Source organism: Pseudochaenichthys georgianus, chromosome 15 (genome assembly GCF_902827115.2).
Source record: "Pseudochaenichthys georgianus chromosome 15, fPseGeo1.2, whole genome shotgun sequence".
Classification (NCBI taxonomy): Eukaryota; Metazoa; Chordata; class Actinopteri; order Perciformes; family Channichthyidae; genus Pseudochaenichthys; species Pseudochaenichthys georgianus.
Window position 1 is genome coordinate 34,296,309 of NC_047517.1, and position 18,221 is coordinate 34,314,529.

Genomic DNA, 18,221 nt, shown 5'->3' on the forward strand with positions numbered 1-18,221 from the left:
GCGAACCGATCCAGTGAGTGCTGAAGGTCGCAGACCGATGAAGCCATTAGAACCACATCATCTGCAAAAAGCAGTGGTGCAATCCTTAGTCCACCGAACTGCAGACCCCCCCCCCCCACGACTACGCCTCGAAATCCGATCCATGTATATTACAAACAGGATTGGTGACAAAGCGCAGCCCTGGCGGAGGCCAACCCTCACCGGAAATGGGTCCGACTTACTGCCGAGGACCCGGACACAGCTCTCGCTTTGGGAGTACAGAGATTGGATGGCCCTGAGTAGAGACCCCCCTCACCCCATACTCCCGCAGCACCTCCCACAGTAACTCCCTGGGAACCCGGTCATACGCCTTCTCCAAGTCTACAAAACACATGTAGACCGGATAAGCGTACTCCCAGGCCCCCTCCAGGATCCTTGCGAGAGTAAAGAGCTGATCCGTCGTTCCACGACCAGGACGGAATCCGCATTGTTCCTCCTCAATCTGAGGTTCGACAATCGGCCTGACCCTCCTTTCGAGTACCTTGGAGTAAACTTTCCCGGGGAGGCTGAGTAGTGTGATGCCTCTGTAATTGGCACACACCCTCTGATCCCCCTTTTTGAAAAGGGGGACCACCACCCCGGTCTGCCACTCCTTCGGTACTGTTTCCGACTTCCACGCAACGTTGATGAGACGTGTCAACCATGACAGTCCCTCAACACCCAGAGCCTTCAGCATTTCCGGGCGGATCTCATCCACCCCCGGGGCTTTGCCACTGTGGAGTTGTTTGACGACCTCAGTGACCTCCGCCCGGGAGATTGGTGTTGATCCCTCGTCATACTCCAGCTCTGCCTCTAACATAGAGGGCGGAGTTGTCGGGTTCAGGAGTTCCTCAAAGTGTTCCTTCCAACGTCCCAACACTCCATCAGTTGAGGTCAACAACGTCCCATCCTTACTGTACACAGCTTGGATGGTTCCCTGCTTCCCCCTCCTGAGGTGTCGGACAGTTTTCCAGAACAACTTTGGTGCCGCCCGAAAGTCCTTCTCCATGTCTTCTCCGAACTTCTCCCACACCCGCTGCTTTGCCTCGGCCACGGATGAGGCTGCTGCCCTTCGGGCCTGTCGGTACCTTGCAACTGCCTCGGGAGTCCCCCGGGATAACAAATCCCTGAAGGCCTCCTTCTTCAGTCGGACGGCTTCCCTGACCACCGGTGTCCACCAGGAGGTTCGAGGGTTACCGCCCCTTGAGGCACCTAAGACCTTGAGACCACAGCTCCCCACCGCGGCTTCGGCAATAGAGGCTTTGAACACCGACCATTTTCAATGTCCCCAACCTCCACAGGAATGCCCGAAAAGCTCCGCCGGAGGTGTGAGTTGAAGGCCTCCTGAACTTGGGCCTCCTCCAGACGTTCCCAGTTCACCCGAACTACACGTTTGGGCTTACCAGGTCTATCCAGAGGCTTCCCCCGCCACTCGACCCAACTCACCACCAGATGGTGATCAGTTGACAACTCCGCCCCTCTCTTTACCCGAGTGTCCAAAACATACGGCCTCAGGTCCGATGATACGATAACGAAATCGATCATGGACCTTCTGCCTAGGGTGCTCTGGTACCACGTACACTTATGAGCATCCTTATGTTCGAACATGGTGTTTGTTATGGCCAATCCATGACTAGCACAGAAGTCCAGTAACAAAACACCACTCCGGTTCAGATCAGGGGGGCCGTTCCTCCCAATCACGCCCCTCCAAGTGTCTCCATCATTGCCCACATGTGCGTTGAAGTCTCCCAGCAAGACTAAGGAGTCCCCTTCAGGAGCCCCATACAGGACTCTTTCCAGGGTCTCCAAGAAGGCCGAATACTCTGAACTGCTGTTGGGTGCATAAGCACACACAACAGTCAGAGTTTTCCCCCCCATAACCCGCAGGCGTAGGGAGGCGACCCTCTCGTCTCCCCTTTATTATTCTTTTTTATTCATGGAGAATGAGGACTGTGAAGTTCTTCAAGCATTGAGCACCAGAAAAAGTTGTAGCACGATATTATACCTCGGCTCTTATGTGACTATTCCTCATGTGCACATCAGAGTGTGGACGCTGAAAAGATTCATTATGCAGCCTTAAGCGTCTTACACTCACTGTACATGCATTGATTCATGCACACACTGTTGGGGTGTGTCAGTATGGCAGGAGTGTGTGGTCTGTGAAATCACGGGCCGACACTACATGTTGATTTCATCAGTGCGGATGGAGAATCAGTTACATTCATTTAATCAAACATTTTGTACAGCACTTGTTCTTCTTAGTTTTGAACAACAACCTCAACCATCGTTCAAAACGTTCTGAATCATATGGCATGATTTAAAAGAGTTATGTTGAGATTAAGTGAATTAGTTGAGTTCTCAAACTTAATGAAACTGCTTTGCGATGTTGTGCCATGTCGTTTACATTGGAGCTCCACTTCAGTGATTTCATTATATCCCAGTTGAGATGTATTGGAAACAAATGCAGTTATATTGCTATTGGCAGAAGCCTTCACTTTAAGAAAGACGGATGTCTATACTAGATACTAGATCAAATGACTACTCGGCATAGATTAGATTGTGGTGGATGGAGGAAGGGTTTCAGTTCTTAAAATATAAGCTCCTGAATGGAAGAAAGCATGTGTTTGTGAGCACGCATTTAACGGTGTTTTGCTTCAGTGACTGGTCATTTTGTGGAAAGACAGGTGTGCTAATTAAACACGCTTCACTGCCTCACCTGTTCCCCTCCTGGGGCCATGCCCTGGTAACGGCTGTGTAGCTCTCTGGGAGGAAAAGTGTGCCTTTACAACTTGGACACAACATGGTTCATGAATCTAGCTTTGGCTTAAAGAATGTAACGGTGATAGCCGTCTAGGGCTGCACGATACATCGCGCGGAACTGAGATTTTATTTTATTTTTTGTTTTAGTACTTGCGATATTAATCTTAATCAGAATTAGAAACAGGTTTATTGCCAGGTAGGTTCGCACATACTAGGAATTTGACTTGATGTCGAATTTGACTTGATGTCGATGCCTACTTGATTAAGTAGGCAAATTAACTCAAACACGTCATGTTACAATTATTTTGCTGCTTGCTACAAAAGGAAAACTTGCGTGGCTCTCATGTCAGGGGTACTTGAGTGACATGCAGGCTCTGCATGCACAGCAAACCACCGATCACAATCAAATCTCCAAAGCTAACGGACCCGGTGATCAAAGGTAAAAACACTGAATAAAGTAGTTTCATGTGTTTCTCCAGGGCAGTTTGGCGCTGCTAACCGAGCTAGCTCAGCTTGCTGCTCTGATAACTTAAGATCCAGACGTCCGTGACTAAAATCCTTCATCCGGTTAAATAGAGTTACAAAAATACATAGCATTAAAGTTCACGAAAGGATGGTTTGCGGAAAAAAAACGGTATTTTCTTCAATTCCTGTATGTTTTCCTATCGCAATATATATCGCAGGGGGGGGGGGAAATCGCAATGTCAGTTTTTTCCAATCTCGTGCAGCCCTATAGCCGTCAATCTGTGACCCCTTGGTTCTTATGAGTGGTGAGATGGCAGCTTAAAGAAGAGCTCAGTGGGTGTGTCTCACGTTGCTTAATTCAAAGCCTTGTGGGGAAATCCTATTTCAAAATGTTGCAGAAAAAGACTAAGAACAGCTGTTTTGTCTTTAGCTTGGCGTCAGTAGTTTTTCAAATGTTCCAAAGGATTTTGAAAGTGTTTCGAAGCTTTAGAAGTTTGTTAACCATCAGAAGATATCCTATTTTATCTCAAGACAAAAAGACAGGAGTACAGAGGTCTTCACATGATAGTAGAAACGTTTGGAAATGCACGTGTCAATGTGGGTAATACCAATAGGTTGAAGTCGAATACATCAAGTAAAAGAAAACTGCTGCTTGGCCTGAAGTCTTACAGGTCAAAGAAGAATGGTTGAGTATATAAAACCTTTTCACAACCTCAAATCTCTGGTAAAAATCTTCAGAGGAAGTGAATTAACAACTCCTGCAGTAGTAAATGCCCAAACCCACTGTAGCAGAATCACCTGGCTGTTCCTTCATATGTGTGTGAGTGTGTGAACCCCCTCCTCCAAGGCCATTGTTGGAAAACTGTGGGCAAGCTTGTCTTTTCAACTAACGGTCTTGGAAATGTCAAAGTACTGATTGAGAAGGAGATAGTATGTGAGCGTGTGAATGTAAACACAATGAAAAGTCAAGCGGGCACGTTTTTCAAGTTGTGTTGCATAACGTCTGACACCTTGACAGGAGACGACAGAAACACTTTACAATCTCCAGAAAGGACGGCAGAGACACAAATAAAATCACATCATCTACCAATTAATACATCCACTCTAATATGCTAGGAAGAATTGATCACAGAATCGTCATGTCTAAATCCGTATCACAAGCTGTAGGGTCATCTATTTTATTACCACCGTATTAGTCATCCTTAAAATGGTCATTAAATCGGTAAATTAAATGCTTTTCAATCTGGAGTCCTTGCTGGTTCCCATCATCTATAATTAGGCAGAGAGTGAGTGTGAATACTCGACATGAACCTGGCACCTGAAACAACCTTTCCTTGACCTCTGACCTTATGCAAAACACTCTACCAGACAGGCCACCTGCCAGGAGTTAGTCTCCCACGACAACTGTCACACAGAATGAACTTTAAAAAGCACCAAATATAGAATAAAATCAAATGGTTAATTCCTGTTTGTTTTACTGTAGTTGCAGATTTACAGATCAATCTGAGTGTGATCAGCACCGAGAGCTGCCTCTTGCTTACGCCGTTGGTTTTTCATGGTCAGAGAGAGGAGAGAGTGAAATGTCACACCAAGCCTCCACCGAGCTGTCCATATGCTGGATATATCACACACACACACACACACACACACACACACACACACTCACACAAGGCCTAATGGCAGTGTTAAGAATGGATATAAGCTTAGTTTCTTCATTACTGTGTAGTCGAAGCACATCAAGCCATGCAATAGTTTGGAGGCAAAATAAAATGTCCTTATTTCTTAACTTTTTCAAAGATTCAAGATTCAAAGGTTTCATTGTCATCTGCAGAAATCACACTTTGTGGTGGAAAAGTTGAGTTTGTGTCTGCATTAATTTGTAGTTGCTAGTTATCGGTGATCAGAGCGATGCTGCAGTCGGCCCCTCGTGCAGTGAGGTCAGGCTGTGTTGTTCTGTGAGCGCTGTGCGTCATCGGTTGTGTGTCTGCTGACTGAAGACACTGTGTCTGCTCTCCACTCGGATTCTGTCTTCTGTTTACGTCTCTGTGTGTCCCCTCCCTCCCTGCCTCAGCTTTGTTTGGTGTGGGTTGTCGTCTGTTGTTCTTCTTCTCTCTTTGTCTTTCTCTAGCTGCTCAGGGGTGTCCAAACTACGGCCCGCGGACCAATTTGAATCGGCCCTCAGCCAATTCAAAAAGTACAATGGAATATGGCCCACAAATGAAACTTGTGCTCGTCTTATGTTGTACTTCTTAAATATAAATGTAAACACATATTACACAGTAGTACCACTTTTCAAATAAATTCAGTCAATTAAAGTTGGAAACATTTTCTAACACTTCTGAGTGGATAAGAGAAAAGCCCAATGACTTATTTACATAACAAGCTTGAAATACACCCTTCATATTTGATTGATTTTGCTAACTTCTACAGGGTGTCCGCGGGGTCTTAAAAAGTATTAACAGTTGATAAATCAATTTAGCGAAAATTAAGGCTATTAAAAAATATTAAACGGCATTTCCCAAGGTATTACATTTCTTAGCTTGTTTTCAATAAGTATATAAAGTGTCCAAAGAGGTTGTGTTCTACCGTCTGCCTGAATGTAATCATGGCGTAGGTGTGTAGTGTGATTCTGTGGAGTTTATTGATGGCATCCCGTTGGATTGGACGTCATCTGAACAGGACATCGCACGCTCGCTGCTTGATAGCGCTCGAAGGTCCGTTTACGCCGGTTGTTAAACAACATCGTTATGGTGAAATGCAAGTTTGCGTCCAAATGGTTGGAAGATAAGGAGGAAGGACAATCAATACTGTATATAGTCAATGTGAGGTGAAGTGTGTCGCCAAGGTAACCGGTTAGAACTCCAAGTGGCGATGAGGTCTTAAAGTGTATGGAAAGGGTCTTAAAAAAGGTCTTGAAATGTCTTACATCTGACTTCAGGATTCCTGCATTATGCGTTATAACTGAACTTATGAGGCGATATACCTCTAGTGAGCGGCCCAGCCCTTCGTATATTTTTCTGTATGTGGCCCTCGGTGAAAAAAGTTTGGACACCCCTGCTCTAGATCAAATCCTTGCGTTTTTCATTGACAAAGTAGAATTAATTGTTGTCTTTCAAGTCACTGGTTGATTTTGTTAGTGCTGTCGTTTTCCGCTTTGGTTCTCCTTGGGTTTTTTCATTTGATTTAGTCTTGTCATCACTATTGTGTTACTGTTTTTGCAGGCCTCTTGTGTGGGCAGTGCTGATGTGTGTTGTTGGTGAAATTTGAGTTTCTGTTGGTGCCATTTTCTTTCCCCCTGAGCCATGGTGGCTATCACTGCTCGTGCTGACTGAGCTGTTCAGTTTGCACATTATGCATCCCTCTACCACAGAACACTGTGACATTATAACGGGTTAGAGCCGTTGATAATGCCAGAACAGCCAATATTGCTTTCGACTGCACAGCCCTTTCAATTTACCGTACTTTTCGACTATAAAGCGCACCTGCATATAAGCCGCAGCAGCTAAATTGTCCGTCTGTCTTGCTCTCGTTCTGTCTCTCGGTTCCACTTTTACTTTGGCGCGCTACCTGTCTCACTCTTTTCCGGCCTCCAGCTTTTCCTGCTGGAGCCCGCTTAAAGGTGGCGGGCGCGGACCGGTCCTAGAGCCCATAGAGTTAAAGGTGGTTAATTTTACCTGTAAAATCCATAGATTTAGGAGGTTCCCTAGTGGCCGTTAGCTGTACAAAAAAATGGGGAAAAAAGTCGCGGCTTATAGTCCGAAAAGTACGGTAACAGTATTTTTCTGAAAACGTTTTTTTATTAATAGTCTTGTCTTTATGGAGATCAATTCAGTTAGAAACAACTGAATTGAAATTCAAACACTCTACATCAAGATGACACAGCCCTAATTTTTTTAAATATAAAACTAAGGATGCGTAGAAAAACACACGTATATTGTTTTTATTGACAACATGATTTATTGAGTTGGAGCATGCTATAAAACTGGTGAAAATAAACTCCTTTTAACTTTCAAATGGTTAATTCAATAAGCTATATCATGTATTTTGGCAGTAAACAAAAAGACAGACGTTAGAAAGTTACACTTAAGTATCTATTTATTTATCCCACGCATGATTGCAATCACAATATACACACAATCTTCCTTTCCTCATATCGTGCAGCCATAATAAAACAACTCGTCATCAGGCATGAAAGTGATCCAGGTGATAATAGGGAAACGGAAACGTCTCCAATGCTTGAGGCTTTATGAATTTCATTTTAAAAGCAGAAAGTATACCCTGCATTTTGTCACCACGTCCCAATAAAGTGAACAGACCAGAAACATGAGGATAATGTTGCATAAATATGCTGTTTAGTCTCCAGCCAGAATCAGGGTGGATGAAGGTGTTTCTGTCTCTGTTGTTGTCTCCATGGAGGATAGAAGTGTGTAAGGCATGACGGGACGACGTTACTCACGGTCTGTTCACGGTTTTTAACTTCTTGTTTGAAGTCTTGTTTTTATCGGTATCTGCAGTAAAGGCGCCTCTTTCTCCCGCTCACTCACAAACACTGCCTCTCATTCTCATACTTCTGCAATGTCACTCGCAGTCATACTGGCACATTCTTGGTCTGAGAGAAGCAATTCATGTCTCCTCTGAAAGAGCATGTTTTATTCATGAATATTTCATATAGAATTCCTCTGCTGCTGAATGTAAACACAGCTCACTATTTATAGAAAGGCAGCCTCAGTGTCCTGCTAAACCACTGCTTTTTGATCAATTTCAGCTTTTCAGGAATACAGGAAATACTTTCTCGAGTTTCTGTCGAAGTCCACGTTATCTGTGTGTAGGGATGCTTATCGATACCGGTATTTTTTCGATACTCTTATCGATACTTTTCAATAATTTGGTGCTCAAAATTATAGACATGATTTGAAGATTAAACAAGTCATTTTATTGTAATTTATTTGTATTTATTATTTAATGTAACGTTTTCAATGTCATACCAAGCAGGTACGAGTGTGTTTGACAGTGTGTCTCTGGAAGGGGAATGCTTTCTCGATTTTCTGTGTGTGTGTGTGGTGTGTGTGTTGTGTGTGTGTGTGTGTGTGTGATGTGTGGTGTGTGTGTGTGTGTGTGTGTGTGTGTGTGTGTGTGTGTGTGTGTGTGTGTGTGTGTGTGTGTGTGTGTGTGTGTGTGTGTGTGTGTGTGTGTGTGTGTGTGTGTGTGGTGTGTGTGTGTGTGTGTGTGTGTGTGTTGTGTGTGTTTTTTTAAATGAGCTGTGAGTATGCTATTCATGACTGCTGGTATTTTGAAATTGCTAAACAGGCGGCAAACCACACAGTGAACCATTCATGTTCGGAGGAATAACGACAATATTACGCAGGTCGCACTATTTTGCAGCAGAGCAAACGGTTGAACCATGAGGAAGATTGCTGATAAAAAAGGCTCTATTTATTGGCATCAGTTGACATGATAAAGGACGAGGAATCAAGTGTCAGAGAAATTAATTAAAGGTAATTGAGAAGCCCGCGTCACACTGTCCCGAAATGGACACCCGATGGACACACGATAAAGGAAATGTTCAAGTTCGACTCTGATCGTAGCAACATCGGGCCATTCGTGAGGCATCTTAAGCCTTCGTATGACCGCCGGTGGAGTTTCTCAGGCTCCGGCAGCAACTTCGTGAGCGGTGGCAAAAGATTGCCAAAAGACCTCGCGAAGGTTCATTTTCGTGTTGAATTCGTGTGTCCATTTTGCCCTTCGTAAGGCCAGCGTGAGGGCATCTTGTCCAATCGTGTCATCTTCGTCTTTACTTACAATACGAAGGAAACAAGAAGCTGCCGGATTGTCTTAGGAAGGCAACACGACTACGTGAAGCCCTCGCAATGCCGTCGTGTAGCCATCGTATTATAGTACCGTGACATCGAGATTGCATTTATTGCACAACAAAATCATATAAACATATTATGTAAATAGCCCAATTTGTGTTCTGTGAAGGATATTACATTGTTTGTGTTACTTTCGTTGCAGTTGTCTTAAATGTAATGTAAATGTTACCTTTGTGTGCGGTTCGGGCGCCATCGTGTGGCCTTCTGTAGGCATCGTCCAAGTTCGGCTGTTGACCAAGTTCGGGGCCATCTTCGTGCGACATTCACAATTCCATATTCTGGTGTCAATTTCGGGACTGTGTGACGTGGGCTTTACACGGTTTCAAAGCGCCTGCTGTTTTTCCCATGCGCATGTCTCCATTATAACCAAATGGGTTTAAATAGCGAGTTAAATGATGTGGCAAACATGTAGCCAGGATCAACGTGTTCCCGAAAGTCAAATAAACGGCTGGTTTCAGTATTTCAGTGACTCACTTTCTCTCTTTCCGTCCTTTAGGCTCGAAATGTAAACACAGGAGAGCTGGCCGCCATCAAAGTCATCAAACTGGAACCGGGTGAGTTGTCTCATCTTTCTTCTCCTTCATCTCCTTTTTGGCTGCCATCTTCTCTAACCCTTTTTCCTAGTCTTCCTCAAATCTTCTTTAATTCCTCTCTGCAGTTCTCTCGCCATCTTTTTCATTAAGCTCTGTTTCATTCATCAGACCTATTTTTCACTCAGCTGCTGCTTGAGTTTCCATTTTCCATTCCTACGTTAACGAAGAAAACCGTCCAAAGTTACAAGCACACTTCTCCATGTTGCCATGAGACTATTATTAAATAATTAAGATCTTTATTTGTGGAATTTAATGAAGGAAATCATGTTAAAACCCTCTCTGCTGCTCTCCATCCTGTTACACTGCCACTCATCATTTACACACACACACACACACACATATTTTTTCGCCGGTCAACATGTCCATTAAATCTTCCGGACAAAATTTGAAAAGTGCCGGTCAAAGGTCTTTGTTATTTATTGAGCTTTAAAACAAATTGAAATGATTCGATATTAAACAAACCAATTATAGTAGATTAACTGCATTATTCAAAAGTGAACAGTAACTTACAATGACACGGGAATAATAAACGGAGCGCTCTCCCTCTCCTGACAGCCCGTCAGTCTCATGCTGCTCGCGGATCAGTAATGAGTGACCCGACAGTAAAACTAAACACATCTATAACTAGTTACGGTAGTTTGAGAGCTCATTAAAATAGCTACGTGTGCTATTCTACCTGAAGTGTGTGTTTTGTTCCGCTCACCGCTGCATGTGGTTATGCAGAGCTGCGTGTGGACTCGTCAGCAGCAACTGATCTCTCTCTCCCGTCAGATTAGACTTCACTCGCGTTTATGTCCATATCGATCAGATCCAGCTAGTTCTAGCTAATGATATGACTACCTGCTTATTAAAAGACACCTAAACAATAAGCGTCGCTATGCAACCGGGTGAGGCCGCAACGTATAGCGCAGCATTATGCATTTGTTTACATGCCCACCGGAACCCCGAGGCATTACCAGCAGATCAACGCACAATCAACCCATACAGGACATCTCTTTCTCCACATTACGTGTTAGACATTAGAGTTGACTATTCTTGTCTGTCACATAAGTGGCGCAACTGATGCAGTATTGCGCTAAGGGGAAATTATTTTTGACCGGACACTTTGACCGGAGAGATTTAGATTTGCCGGTCTTCAGCATCGGTCATAGTCCGGTAATTACCAGCTAACGGGAACTCTGACACACACACACACACACACACACACACACACACACACACACACACACACACACACACACACACACACACACACACCACACACACACACACACACACACACACACACACTAATGAGGCACACATCAATGAACCAACCCATTATCCTCTGTTCTGTTGCTTCGTGAATAATGATAACCATGTCAAGCATTAAGATAGCAGATTATCAGTATAATAATAATGTGTGTGTTTTTCCACACGTGTCATTCCAGGTGAGGACTTTGCTGTCGTCCAGCAGGAGATTATAATGATGAAAGACTGTAAGCACTCTAACATCGTAGCCTATTTTGGCAGTTATCTCCGGTAAGTGCGTGTGAATGTATTTGTCATACGCAATATTTGATAAATAGATTATATATATTCATGACGTTAATGCCTGTTGTCGTAGCATATATTTGTCAAAGAGGGTCAAATATGGTGTGTGTGTGAGAGAAAGTAAAAGACTGATAAGTGTTTGGGAAAGATGTTCTTACACCGTGTTCTCTGTGTGCTACAGGAGAGATAAGTTATGGATCAGTATGGAGTACTGTGGAGGAGGTTCCCTGCAGGATATCTATCATGGTAAGAACAACCAAACACACACATTTTGATTTGAACTGTGCTGTTGTTACACCTGTTCTCACACTGTGACTCATCCGTCTTCCCCCCCTTGTTTGCCTCCTGCAGTAACCGGGCCTCTGTCAGAGTCACAGATAGCCTACATGTCACGGGAGACCCTGCAGGTACAAATACACCACACTTTGATATGAGAGGGGGAATACACATAGGTCTAATTGTTAATCGGCTGACCTGGAAATGCTAAAAATATGTCTTTTTGTGAAATTATAAGACCGTAGACTTCAATACTATTAATAATGATGAACTGTTTGCTGCAGTGCTTCATGCTAGCACTAGCATTTATCTTGAGTAATAGTTGGCCTTTGCTGTATGTTGGTAAAAGTGTCTTCCTTGTGCTTTTTAGAAAATTACTTTTTACGATTTAAAAGATAAATGGTATTGAAGATGTTCAAAATCAAATCATGAATTAAACTAAAAGGATATTTGTAAGGAAAAAAAACGGGATTTATTTCCCAAAGCGCTACAGCTGCATACTATGACAGAGTGTCACAGATAATGTCAGCGCGGCCAACTGTGAGTTAAGCCAATCTCCCAACATCTGCTTTTTATTGAACCACAAGTTGTTCCTGAGAAAAAATATCTAAATTTCTATTTTGAGAATAACAAAAAGCTCTATTTAGTTTGACCTAGCCCGGTTGTTATTTTGATCACATGACTGTTTCCTTTATTCTGCCACTGTCAGTAACACCAGCTGCTTTGTGTTCACAGGGTTTATACTACCTACACAATAAAGGCAAAATGCACAGAGACATCAAGGTGAGTTTGGAGACAACTGTATGGAAATAAACGCATGCCAGCATGTTTGAATACTTAAGGCCTTTCCAAGTCACTTCTAACCTCCTGTTTGAGTATAAAGTTAACCACTACGATAGCAACAGAATACAGCCTTAAAACCTGACTTGTTAATCAAACACTCTCAAATGTTCTCATTAGTAGGAATCCTAGCTGGCTGGGTTGTTGTAATAGATTACTTTTTTTCACACTTCTCTTTCTGTGATTTTTATCCACCACATGGTTGTGAAGTAAAGCCAGTTCTATTAATCCTATATTATGAACAATGAGAGGTAAATAATGATCAATTGAAAAGCAAGCACAGTCATTCAGTGATAATTGATTCATAGCTGCATTGATCAGTGAAAAGGCACTTTGCAGCAAACCTTCACTGCTGCCTGCTCCTTGAACTGAAGTTAATTTGAATTGACTTGAAGTGTGAACTCTTTCGTTTGATGCTGATATGTGGCGTGTTTGTGTCTGGCAGGGAGCAAACATCCTCCTGACAGACAACGGCTATGTTAAGCTAGGTGAGTGGAACACGCAGAGATCTGCAGTCACCTTCTGCTTCAACAGACTGAACCTGAAGGGCCTCTTTTGCAGACTCGGTTTCCTTCTCTGTCTTTTTTCCGTCTCCCCCGTCATCATATCATAATTTATGTCAATCCTTTCTCGTTTTTATTCTTCTTCCTTATTCTTTCCGCTCCCCCCTTTGTTCTCTTCTCGTCCTTTTTCTCTCCATAGCTGACTTTGGAGTATCGGCCCAGATCACAGCCACTCTCGCCAAGAGGAAGTCTTTCATTGGAACTCCATACTGGTTCGTTTTTTACTCCTTCATCTCCTTTGACATTGCATATATGATGTATATTATTCAAAAGGCAATCCATTTGGGGAATGCGTTGGAATTGAATAAAGTCTCTTACGTCATGTGGAATGATGAAATGTGTCATCCAACAGGAATTTCCCACCATGCATTTTGTACTTATCAGGTATCTAATGAGTTAGCTGATAAGTTCTTAGTGCATATCGAGTAGAACCACACTATTCTTACTTTAACAAAACCTCAACAACACCATTTATTTGGTCCTGAAGGGGCTCCTACAGAATAAGGAACATTATAAAGTCAGAGGTTAACATCAGGGGTCTCTGTGGGGCCCCTCAGGGCAGCAGCTAGAGAGAAAAGCTGTAGAAAACGTTGTCCATGTCTGTGGCTGTTTAATTAACCTGGTTTAGTACATATTTTCCTCCTATTCTATCCCTTTTTGTTGTTGTTCATGACCTCCTTCTGTCTCGCTCCATAGGATGGCTCCAGAGGTAGCAGCAGTCGAGAGGAAAGGAGGCTACAACCAGCTGTGTGATATCTGGGCTGTGGGCATTACGGCAATAGAGCTGGCTGAACTACAGCCCCCCATGTTTGACCTGCACCCCATGAGGTAGAGGAATGTCTGTGTGTGTGATGGGTAGAAAAGCTATTTGGGCGGTGATGATGGCGGCGTGGAGACCTGCAGTCGATGGGAAACAATGTTATATTTTAGAAAGAAAGGGCCTTGTGATATGGAATATGTGATATGGAAAGTGTCATTCTTCCTACACATTGTGATTGGAGTGGAGATATTCCATCAGTTTTTATAGTTCTAATAAGTCATTTATTAAAATGTATCACTTCACGTTTTGTACGTTTTTTATAATTCACCAAATACAGAACCATCAAATCAATCATTAATTGTATTTATTACCTCTTGTGAGACAAAAAGGCCGATATTGTAGCTTCTTGCTGATTAAATGCAATAAGTGTTTTATTATAAGTGCATGGTTTAAGGCTATTATGTGTCAGTACTAGTGTTTATTAATTCCTCTCTTTTGTTCTGCAGGGCTCTCTTCTTAATGACCAAGAGTAATTTCCAGCCCCCTAAGTTGAAAGATAAAGTGAAATGGTAAGAGACCCCCTTCTTCACTACCTTCACCCGTTGAGATATGATTAACGCTGCCATATTACACAGTTTGATCAAACATCTGCCCAGCTGGTCACAAGACCAACATTTTAACCCTTACTCTTTCCCTCTCTCTCCAGGACAAATAACTTCCACCATTTTTGCAAACTAGCCCTCACCAAGAACACCAAGAAGAGGCCCACAGCTGAGAAGCTGCTGCAGGTGATAAAACAACACGTTTACACTTCTTTAAAACAAACAGATTACTCTAAATAGGGTAGCCCATCCTAACTTTCTGTTATTTATGGATACTCTCTGCAGGTTACACTATTTCAATAAAGCTTATTCAGTCAGACAACTCACGTGTTTCTTAATATGTTTATTAGAAGCAGCATATAGTTTGAGTTTGGCGTCTAGGCTCGGGCCTCATCACTCCACAGATGTACACAGAACGAGCCTACGGGTGGAAGCTGGGGTGGAAGCTGGGGTGGAAGTCGGGGTGGAAGCTGGGGTGGAAGCTGGGGTGGAAGCTGGGGTGGAGCTGGGGTGGAAGCTGGGGTGGAAGTTGGGGTGGAAGCTGGGGTAGAAGTTGGGGTGGAAGTTGGGGTGGAAGTTGGGGTGGAAGCTGGGGTAGAAGTTGGGGTGGAAGCTGGGGTGGAAGTTGGGGTGGAAGCTGGGGTAGAAGTTGGGGTGGAAGCTGGGGTGGAAGTTGGGGTAGAAGTTGGGGTGGAAGCTGGGGTGGAAGCTGGGGTGGAAGCTGGGGTGGAAGTCGGTGTGGTGGTGGGGCAGGCGAGCAGCAGTAACATGAAACACAGCAGCAGCAACGTGAACACAGCAGTGGCAGCAGCAGCAATAGCGAGGCAGAGGCAGGAAGACCTGGCAGCCTAAATAGAGCGGCATGTTTAGGAGAATGCGTTTGGTCGCTTGTCAGAGGGACGAGGCGCACCACGTGTTAATGTATGATTGGTGCTTGAGTTGACTGCCTGAACTAGCTCGCAGGCTTCGCCCCATTTATGCTTTTATAAGTATGTCAACTTTCAAAATCATGACATTTGATAGAGGCACATTGTATATAAAATACAGGCGAACCACATTCCCAGATCAGATAGCCAATGCTTCAGTTTGTAAAATAATCGTTGTGTGATATATAAATTGGGTCAACCCGAAACAAACAAACAAAAGTCCGCTTGTGATCATATTTGAACAAGAGGTGTCGGCTGCTAAATTCATTCTCACTATTGCCACAGCTATTAATTATCTATTAAATGACAAGCCAATAGATTGAATGTTAATCTACTGTCTGATAGTTTTGACGTGTAGTCATTTGTCAAGCGACACACCAACATCTGTCACAGCGTCTTACGCCAGGACACTTGAAATCCTCAGTTTTGTTAGTCAGACGAGACGAGAGCCATTTTAACACATCTCTCCCTCTCGTCTGTCCTCCAGCACCCCTTTGTGTCCCAGCCTCTCAGCAGGACGCTGGCCATCGAGCTGCTGGACAAATCCAACAACCCCGACCACAGCACCTTCAACGACTTTGACGACGATGACCCTGAACCAGAGGTAACCTTTGACCTTCTCGAGTTGCAGTCAGGTCAACTGAACAGTGATTATGTTTTTACTGGATCCCGCTTATTTATTTTTTATTTGTTCATTAAATTCCTTCTTCGCCCACCACCATTTTTTCACCCTCCACAACCTCAGTCTCCCTTTTCCCCGGCACATGTGACTCATCTTTCTGCTCTTTGTCCTCCCCCTACCCCTTACCACCTCTTTCCTTTCCTTCTTTGCACTCTTTTTATCTTCTGCTCTTCTACTTCCTCTTTCCTCCTCTCTTCCTCCTTGTAGCACTTCTCCTTTCTCTCTCTACCTTTCTCTCCTCCTTCTTTCTCCCTTCCTTTCTTTCTCCTCTCTTCTTGTCTCCATCCCCCCATCTTCTACCTCCTCCTCAGTTTAAGTACAGGGGTCATTTCCTACCCATAAGCCCCGGTGCTCGACGTGCACCTCGTTTTGCGGCGCGCAGGAAGGTACCAGTTTGGGCTGCGGTGTCTGCAGTGATGTCATTCTAACACAAACGATACTGTCAGATGTGTTTGTCTCTCAGAGGAGGAGGAGGAGGAGGAGGACCACAGGACTGAATGAATAGAAAGTAGATTTCCATTCAGTGCAGTGTCTGCTGGTGCTGTCATGGAAACTGGCATTGGCATGTCATTTATCTGAAGGCTGATGGATTACCAGTGACGTGATTGGCTCAACATGCCACAGAGCACTTTTGTTCAGGATTTTCTTTTTCATCAGACGTTGTTGATTAAAAGTATATTATCTTTGATTTAAACGTATTATTATTCATTTTTAAACGGCATTTCATAGACGGCCACATAGATGTACTTTTGGCCTCGTGATAAAAACATGGCCATTGATTTAAGTATGGATGTAGAAGTAGCAATGACAACTAAATTAACCTTAAAAATAAATCAGGTTTTGGCTAGACTAAAAGACTAAAATCTTATTATCTATAGAGAACAAATGATTAAAAAAGTCAACATTGTTCATTAACTTAAAGGTGGGGTAGGTCATTTGGAGGAACGAGCTCGAGTGCGCTAGAATTTGAAAATACACAGCCGGAAAAAATCTGCTACTTCCTCACAGAGCCCCGCCTCCAACACACACGAACGAACACATGACCAATGAGGGCACGAGATAAGTCTGTGCACAGATGGAAGGCTGACAGGCAGGTAGGCCATCCAGTTACTTCAGCCGGGCCGGCTCAGATGATTGGTCATGCTTTATACAGCGCTACAGCTTCCAGTGATGACACGTTTTGTCAAAGCACTTAAAATATTCATTGCTATCGGGATGTTAAGAGCATTCCATGGAATATAACAAAAAGTGTATCTCGAGCCGGTTTCTCAAACTTACCTACCCCACCTTTAAGTGCAGTGGTTTCAATCTCCTTATCGTACTCATCTTACTTACTTAGTATTGATAACAAACAAACTATGCTCACTTCCATGACACCATTATTGCCGTCTTATCCAAACTCCAGCAGATCACTTATTATCACTTCCTTTTATTCTTTTTCTGTGGTTTAAAGAAATGGCTAGATTCGTGAAGATGGCTACCATAGTGTGACCACTTCTCTCTCTTCAGCAGATTGCATTCAATCCAAGGTGCAAACAAATAGTGTTGGCATTTTCCCCACTTCTAGAGAGGTTTCTCTCATGACTTTTGTTGTTGAAAAATATTTGAGCATCAGTAATACGGTGAAGGTTACCCATCTGTAACTCAAATCATCTTTAAATAGACTTTCAGGAATATTTATGCAGCTCTGTATAAATCAAAATATATTATTTATCACACTTTAAAAACATAAGATACAATAACATTTTGAAAACGTCGAGGAGTATTCAAATATGTCCGGTATGGTAGCCATCTTCATCAATCTTTGCCATTACAGGTACTACTAACCGTGAGTTGTTTGTTAAGAAGTTGAACTTGATTACGTCGATAAGAGGTGGTTTTAAATGGACACGTCTATAAGTGGATCTGTGCTACTTGGCTTTGACAGATGCATTGTTGCCTTGTTTGTCTTTTCCCAGTGCTTTACAGGCATGGTTTGAGGTTGCTGTGTTTTTCTGTGTTCTACAAGACAAGTATAAATCTTAAGATGAAATGCTGAAAGTGGAGCCAGTGAAATATCTCAAGTTGAAATGCAGTTACCCTGTTGTCAGTGCATATTGTGTGATGCCAAGTCTGTTGTCAACTGTTTCCCACATGGGTCTGCAACATTAAAACATGAATGTGCTGCATTGCAGTCCCACTCAGAATATCCTCGAGCATTATAAGAATAAAGAATTTCATACACGGACTCGTGAGAATAGTTTCTAAAGGAAATGTTGTTGCCAGGGAAGGTTTGTGTTTTCCGTTGGTTGTGTTGGTTGTCTGGTTGCAGTGTGCGGCTGGCTTTCATTTTG

At 43.3% G+C, this 18,221-nt stretch overlaps 1 protein-coding gene across 14 annotated transcripts in view; it reads left to right on the top strand.

The window, feature by feature from the left end:
- LOC117459776 (mitogen-activated protein kinase kinase kinase kinase 3-like) overlaps positions 1-18,221 on the top strand; it is a 54,362-nt gene that overhangs the window by 8,721 nt on the left and 27,420 nt on the right. For 8 of the 14 annotated variants that reach the window (XM_071205634.1, XM_034100873.2, XM_071205635.1 and 5 more), the window contains exons 2-13: positions 9,610-9,667; positions 11,137-11,227; positions 11,421-11,485; positions 11,591-11,646; positions 12,251-12,298; positions 12,801-12,843; positions 13,058-13,130; positions 13,615-13,746; positions 14,185-14,247; positions 14,385-14,466; positions 15,694-15,810; positions 16,200-16,274. In XM_071205634.1, the coding sequence (XP_071061735.1) occupies positions 9,610-9,667; positions 11,137-11,227; positions 11,421-11,485; positions 11,591-11,646; positions 12,251-12,298; positions 12,801-12,843; positions 13,058-13,130; positions 13,615-13,746; positions 14,185-14,247; positions 14,385-14,466; positions 15,694-15,810; positions 16,200-16,274 (903 nt within the window). The remainder of the gene's footprint in view (positions 1-9,609; positions 9,668-11,136; positions 11,228-11,420; positions 11,486-11,590; positions 11,647-12,250; positions 12,299-12,800; positions 12,844-13,057; positions 13,131-13,614; positions 13,747-14,184; positions 14,248-14,384; positions 14,467-15,693; positions 15,811-16,199; positions 16,275-18,221) is intronic. The other 6 variants (XM_034100874.2, XM_034100875.2, XM_034100880.2 and 3 more) reach the window with 1 other exon arrangement.